This window comes from Mytilus galloprovincialis, chromosome 12, assembly GCF_965363235.1.
Source record: "Mytilus galloprovincialis chromosome 12, xbMytGall1.hap1.1, whole genome shotgun sequence".
NCBI classification, from domain to species: domain Eukaryota; kingdom Metazoa; phylum Mollusca; class Bivalvia; order Mytilida; family Mytilidae; genus Mytilus; species Mytilus galloprovincialis.
Genome location: NC_134849.1, coordinates 58,169,773 through 58,177,510, shown reverse-complemented (window position 1 = coordinate 58,177,510; position 7,738 = coordinate 58,169,773). Strand labels below are relative to the sequence as shown.

Sequence of the window (7,738 nt, the reverse complement as noted above, 5' to 3'; positions counted from 1 at the left end):
GGTATTTGCCAAAAATACCGGTTTCGAGGTAATCAAATTTTCCTCGCCTAACGGCTCTGGAAATTTGTACCTCTCAACCGGTATTTTTGGCAAATACCCCTTGTAAGCATGATATATTTGTATAAAATGCCCTGCACCAATGCAAGTCAGGAAAATGACCATTTTTATATTATAGTTCGTTTCTGTGTGTGTTACATTTTAATGTTGTGTTTCTGTTGTATCGTAGTTCTCTTATATTTGATACGTTTCCCTCAGTTTTAGTTTGTACCCCGGATTTCTTTTTCCTCTATCGATTTATGAATTTCGAACAGCGGTATACTACTGTTGCCTTTATCTATATTACTGCCTATACAGTAGATACTTCCTAATTTAATTGATTCGTGCATATTTGCTAAAACGTCTCAAATTTCAATGATCATAGTACATTTCTACCCCGTATTAATGAATAGAGATTTCATAAATTGGATTTAAAGTCTACAAAATGCAATAAATCTAAAAACATGTCATGTGGAAGTATGATACTAGTAATGAAGGTTAAAGTTAACAAACGGATATTCCAACGCATAACAGGAAATAAGATGGCAATGCCTTGACATAAAAACAAAATAGGACAAAAAGACAAACAGCCGTTCCCAGAACACAACATAGAAAACTAGAGACTGAGAAACACACACTCCACCAAAAACCATGGACGATTTTAAATGTTTCAGAGTTGTAAGCAGATCCTGCTCCGAAAGTGGCAAACGTTGTGATTTTCCCTTAACGATAAAACTTGTAGGATTTTTAATGAAAGTTGTGTATTTCACACTTTGTTTTGTAAAAATATTATTTATAGAACAATTCATATAATTATCTACAGATCTTTTCTTATGGCTTTGACAGACTTGTCTATACAGGCTACAAATGTACAGTTGCAACTAAATGATTACATCTAAGATCCCATTTTGATTAATATCAATTGGTTTAATAATAATGTAAAGCTAGACTTAAAAGATTTAGTATTTCTTTTTTATTGAAAATTTTGGCAATCTAATGTATAAATTAAATAATAGTTTATGCTTTAACATGGATATTGTGTATGCATAGTAGATTCGAGCGTTGCATTTGCGAATGATATAGACGATTAATCCACTATCTTTTGTGAGATTTTAAATGTTCTTAATATATTTTCAAAATTCACTAAGTTTCATTAAAATACAAAATGATACTTCATAACAACTTGATAAGAACCTTTTTAAAAATGTCACAAGCTACAATAAAGTGAACGACGAAAGGTCAAGAGCAATATGAATTCCTTACGTAAATGTATAATTTAACGTTATATAACTTTGGTTATGCATGACATGGTCACGTTTATTTATTGAAATTTGATTCAGCGGTATAAAAAGGAAACACATTATGAATATGTTTAGGTTTGAAAATCACATGCTGCATTGCACGTTGAGACCAGTAGTTAAATCTTAGGATAAGATCAGGCAAGTTTTCTATTTATTTTATAATAGGAAGTTCTGAATTTTTTATAAATCGAATATGAAGGAATTTTCTTATGCTTAAAACATTATAAAATTATCAGAACAAAATAATAATAAATATATATTAAATAAATATATACAAAAAAAAATGAAAGAATTAACGGATTATGATTGTCATATTTATCATCAAACCCGTATTGTTTGACTGTATAGTTTATTTTGTTTGGCTGCTTCCTAATTGGCACTTTAATTCTAAAACCTTCTTCTTAAAATCATCTTCAGAAATGATATCGTGCATTTTATGATGAGATCAATGCACTTATGTACAAAACATGCTCAATTCCGATTTTCGGAATTATTGCAGGTATATATAATGCTTTCAGAAATATACTTTTATATCTCATAAAATATATGTTTTACAACCATTAAGAATAGTGGAATCTTCGGTATTTGCAAGTATATACAACGGAGATCTTTTTCTTCAGATTTTATATATAAAAAGATTATAAATGTGCTTTAAGATCATTAACAGCAATAAAATGTAACTATAAAACTATTTCGACGTTGTTAAACTCTCTCCATTTACTTATCATAATCATAGGTCTTAGAAGATGAAGTACTTAATCAAGCCAAAGAGCAGTACTGCGAAGGAGAGACTGGGATCCAGTTTCAAAGGATTTGGATCAATCCAGGTGCTCTTAGGCCTTGGATGCATGATTGTGGGGTCCGTTGCAATTGGAATAGACAAAAAAAGCTTAGACAAGTCAGTTCAAAGATATGAAGCAGAAAGTACGATATATTTATGTTCCTGTCCATCTTATTATATATACGAATTTATGTAAATAACCTTATTATCAATGGTATAAGTGTAAATAAATCAATGGTAGAATTTTTGTTTTGGTAATAACTCATAAGTTTTATGTTAAGGGGCTCACGGGTATAAATCTTTTTTTTTTAATTTAGGATTTGGCTATATTTTTCTATAATTGAACTTTATTATATACTTGATAAAAAAAATGAAATAAGATGGGGTCATCGTTCATTCAAGCTCACAATCTGCCGAAAGAAGCCTACATTTTTTGTTAATGTCCTTTTTTCTGTTGACCTAATAGGAGAAATAGAGGTGATATCGAAATAAAATAAGAACTTAATTACAGAAATCTCTAAAATTTTACAATTAATAAGTTTATGTACAGTTTATTTGAAAACAATAATGAAAAATATAGGTCACCGATGAGTTAAAAAAGATATTTCCATTTAAAGCCAAAAAATGGCATTTTTGCACCAAAGGGAGATAATTTGGAGCTTGTTCAATGATGTTAACATTTTATAAGTCATCTGTGGTCAAACTGAATCAATTTGTGTGGGTGAGTTTTGTACCATATCATAAGGTAATAACTGATAGTGTAATAAATAAAATTTGTAATGAAAAAAAAATAATGAATTTATTTTTTTGCTGCAATTTTGTACCCGCGAGCCTCCTTAACCGTTATTCTTCATGCATTGTTTTTGTTGTTTTTCTCTTATTCTTATAAATGTTGCATTAGGATACAACTTACTACTATTTACTACATTTATTAAATTGACGTTGTTACAATTTGCAATAGATTTATTTGATACAGCATTAAAATGGATTTTTTTTTTATTTTCCGAATCTAGAAATCTCAAATGGGACTTCCTTTGACGTAAACTATGTTGTTCTTGGACTAGATGTTAGTGCCGTTGTTTGTGCCCTCTGGGTAAGTAGCATATCAAATGTTTTAAGAACTTTGCTTAAATAAACGAGCATATGAATGAAAAGTAATTATATTGAGAAAAGTTTTTAAAAAAATAAACTACTTCATACTTATTTAAATTTAAAGAATAATGATGATAATATTTGAATGAACAAAACAAGATGAAAAGGAAAAAACAGATAACACATATGTTCTTATTTGCTGATTGTCATTTTATGCAAAGATACGTGTATATAACATTGGCAGAAACCGCGAAATTTAAGTAAGCATTTTTGATAAATCCAACTTTTTAACATTTGCGATCTTTTTTATGTAAGTAGTTTTTTTTTTAATTCTACATTCTGTATTTTCAAAGGTCCTTGTCACAGGAGCAGTTCCAGTTTGTATGGCAAGGAATAATGAATACAATTTGATAAAAACGGTAAGGTTTTAATCATCATTATCATGATTATATGCTGTTGTCAAATCTTGAATCCTTATTTTGTAGATCTGAAGATATATATTTCTGCAACAAACGTTTTGCGTACAAATGTTTTGGGATAAAAGAGGGACGAAAGATACCAAAGGGACAGTCAAACTCATAAATCTAAAACAAACTGACAACGCCATGGCTAAAAATGAAAAAGACAAACAAAAAACAGAACACATGACACAACATGGAAAGCTAAAGAATAAACAACACGAACCCGATATGTTCATCCAAATATCTCTTCGTTTACTAAAAGAAATGTTTTAACTGATACTTAAATAAAAAAAAAAAACGATATTTCTTATTGTCTAGTAATGCTATATAGACAATAATAGTGCATTGACTTGACATATCAACGATATAAGGATGAGGCTTAGAAACGGAGAAATGCGAGGCTGTGCCGAGCTATTTCCCCGTTTCGGGCCGTCAATGCACTATTATTGTCTTTATACTGCAATCTAAAAAAAACATTGTTAAATGTTGTTTTAATGCGTTAAGATTATTAATTTGATTCAAATATTAGGGGAAATCTCCTTTAAAAAGGCCTTATATCATGCTCGCAGAGAAATATACAACACAATGAAATGTACATTTACCTGTTGAATCAATATTTTTTTCGGCAACAAATATTTAAATATTCATGAGACAAAGTGATATCGGGTTAGTGACTTTATATGACATAGAAATATACAGTCAATACATTTTGACTGCTCAAATAGAACGAGAGCATTATAAGTACACTTATCGGACCACAGATGAATTATCACCTTATGATTGGTTAAACGCCGTCACGTGGTGACCCCCTATGGATTTTACTAACCCTCTATGGATCCGTAGGGGTCAGTAGCGAACCATATAACTTATATTAATATGATGGTGTCAATACGTCGCGATAACAATCTATTACGGTGCCATGACTATTGTTCATGTAATAAGTGTTTGATTTTAGCGAATTAATCCAAAATTGATCCTACAAATTAAGTCGACAGTAATTTACATTTGTTCAAATTTCGTAATTTGATTCAGAATAGCCAATAATAATACACAAACAAAAACTAAGGGAATTGCATAAGCTTCAAAAGAGCAAGGCAATGTGTTTATAATTAAGGAATGACTGTAATATTTTTTCTGTCTATTCGAAATAACATTAAAAATTTGGTGCACACTGAATAACGCGCGTAGCGGGTTATTTAACAGTGTGCACCACATTTTTAATGTTATTTCGAATAGACAGAAAAAATATTACAGTCAATTCTTATAATTTAATTCTAAATTCCATTTTAAACCGTAGAAAACCATTAAAAAACGTTGATGACGTCACGGTCACATGACTAAATTATGTCTATGGGCTCATAAAATAACGTCAGCCAATCAGAAGACGCGTTACATCCAAAATTAAATTATTTTAGTTTATTTTTGTAGAAAGTGGTTTTTATGGTATTTAGCATCATCTCAGCATCATTGTTTGTACCAATCATTATAGGAGCCGCCGTCGCCACCCATGTGCTCGTAAGTCATTTTTTTTAAAAGTTTAGAATATATCTCAGGGAAAGTATTGACGCAATGTCTGTCATTTTATCTATAAAACTACATTTGATTTCTATTCCATGATATTCATCATTTGTCTGGAGGGCTGAGTTTATCAAAAGTAAACTGACTTTGTACAGGCATTATTATATGTAGAAAATGGTGAACTAAACCTGGTTTTATAGCTAGCTAAACCTCTCACTTGTATGACAGACTCATGATATTCCATTATATTGACAACGATGTGAAGTCTAACTACTGTATTACTAGACTGTGAACACTGGGGGTTTGAGTTCGAATCCCGCAAATGGTAGATGCTATCGACTCCGATGTGCTCGTAAGTCATTTTTTTTAAAAGTTTAGAATATATCTCATGGAAAGTATTGACGCAATGTCTGTCATTTTATCTATAAAACTACATTTGATTTCTATTCCATGATATTCATCATTTGTTTGGAGGGCTGAGTTTATCAAAAGTAAACTGACTTTGTACAGGCATTATCATATGTAGAAAATGGTGAACTAAACCTGGTTTTATAGCTAGCTAAACCTCTCACTTGTATGACAGACTCATGATATTCCATTATATTGACAACGATGTGAAGTCTAACTACTGTATTACTAGACTGTGAACACTGGGGTTTTGAGTTCGAATCCCGCAAATGGTAGATGCTATCGACTCCGATCTTGATTTACTAGTTTTCCTACCAAATATCGATTGTTCTTTTTGGCACTCCGATTTCTACCATCGAAAAAATAAAGCAAACAATAGTATACTGCTGTTCAAAAGTCATAAATCGATTAAGAGACAACTAATCCTGGTTTCAAACTAATCCGAGGCTAAAAACTGACTGTCACAAAACAGCTCAATAGGGCTGTAAGATAGATAAAGAATTCAATAATTTACCTGGAACAAACTGTAAATAAGAAAAGATTACAACGATTTTGCTTTCGTCCAAAGCACCTTTTTTGATTTACCTTCATCAAGAACACTCAAACCCACAAACTTGAGAGCCAGGGATTAACTTTTCATCCAAATTACAGCTTATTCAATCGATCTGCAATTCATAATATATTGTTAAAATTGTTTTTTTTTCAGCGAGACAGCCACGTGGGGTTGACAGCTGCCTTAGGCGTGTTTGGTCTTTTGGAATTCATAGTATCCATTGCATCATCTGTCTACTGTTGCGTATCGCCATGGGCTGCTTGCAAACTTGAAGTATGTATATTATTTTGAAAATCGACTGCATATATGTTAAAGTCATTTATCACCTTAAACACGTTCCATTTGAAAAACCCAATGTCCCATAGAAGAACTCACATTTTTTATAGAAGTTCTCGATTCTATTAAGCTAACCATTACAGAAGTACAGCTTCAGTTTGAGTTAACAGCATTATGTTCGTATTTCTGAAATGGTAGTCTAGTCGCGTATGGCTCAACGAATTGTCTTTTTTTCTAATAATGAGAAGGAAATTTTTCAAACAGAACAAAACAACCTATGCTTCTATGTTAATCTTAAAAATGATAATCCTTTATCGATTTTTTTTTCAGAGACTTTAATTTGAATTTATTTGGTATTTTTTTTTTATTATTATTATTTTAACATTGAAAGTGAGCGTTTCGACTAGTTCATCGGATATATATTACACTTTTATACTTCAACTTTATAACACCATTTCAAAAAAATGCATACACGATGTACATGTATATGATTTGCGTGTACCAAAGCTGCTAATGCTTTTTGTTCATATCTAATTTAAGATATAAATTTCTGTAGAAATTCATATAAACGATATAAAAAAAATTTATATAAAAATACCGTTTTAGGAACATAATTTCAATAACGCATGTAATGTTCTAGTATCAAAATAATAATTAATTCCCTTCGTTTAAATCCATACAGCAACTTATTGACAAAAATTAACATCTGTAACCTTTTATGAGGCCACTAAATCAATCTCAATACTGAAAGATTTTTATATAAACTACATCACTTCTTGCACACGTCACTGTCCTACAAGAAACTTGACAGTATAATCCAACTTTATCTCTATTCAGAAGAAGAACAAAGAAAAGAAAAAAGAAAAGAAAAACAAAGAAAATGGTAGCTACGAAAAACAGATAGACAAGGAAGAGCTTCCAGAGTATACCCCAGATTGCAAAAAAGAAAACATGTTACCTTAAACTTTCAATTCGGCGTTTCAGAATCTAATGCATTCTGGGTAATATTTTTCAAAACGTACACCAAAACGTTGTGATTGGTTTGAAACGTTCTAAACAATGGAAATTCAACCAATGACGTAACGTTCTTTTCATTTTGGTGTACGAACAATAAGATTACCCCTAGTTCTTTAGATTCTTAGATTCTGGAAAGGCGAATTGACTATGTTGTCATTAGAGCATTGTGTTTGCTGGTATAACTACAAGGGATTACCAATTTGTTCATTGATATACATGTATTTTATATACCATATACAATGTGTTATACATAACATGCTTGAAAAAAGTAAGCTGTAGAGGATTACTGCAATGT

At 30.9% G+C, this 7,738-nt stretch overlaps 1 protein-coding gene across 1 annotated transcript; it reads left to right on the top strand.

The window, feature by feature from the left end:
- The first annotated feature begins 1,343 nt into the window (after nucleotides 1-1,343).
- LOC143054373 (uncharacterized) lies at nucleotides 1,344-7,497 on the top strand. The gene is made up of 7 exons (XM_076227378.1): nucleotides 1,344-1,475; nucleotides 2,074-2,261; nucleotides 3,132-3,211; nucleotides 3,564-3,629; nucleotides 5,100-5,186; nucleotides 6,304-6,423; nucleotides 7,264-7,497. Exons 2-7 carry the CDS (start codon nucleotides 2,084-2,086, stop codon nucleotides 7,387-7,389), a joined length of 657 nt encoding a protein of 218 aa, XP_076083493.1. The 5' UTR covers nucleotides 1,344-1,475; nucleotides 2,074-2,083; the 3' UTR covers nucleotides 7,390-7,497.
- Nucleotides 7,498-7,738: the final 241 nt, after the last annotated feature.

Excerpts from the sequence above, each read along its gene's own strand:
- LOC143054373 (XM_076227378.1), top strand. The coding sequence starts at position 2,084 with ATGAAGTACTTAATCAAGCCAAAGAGCAGTACTGCGAAGGAGAGACTG. Across the intron at positions 3,630-5,099 it reads AATACAATTTGATAAAAACG|AAAGTGGTTTTTATGGTATT; the intron begins GTAAGGTTTTAA and ends TTATTTTTGTAG. Across the intron at positions 5,187-6,303 it reads CCGTCGCCACCCATGTGCTC|CGAGACAGCCACGTGGGGTT; the intron begins GTAAGTCATTTT and ends TTTTTTTTTCAG.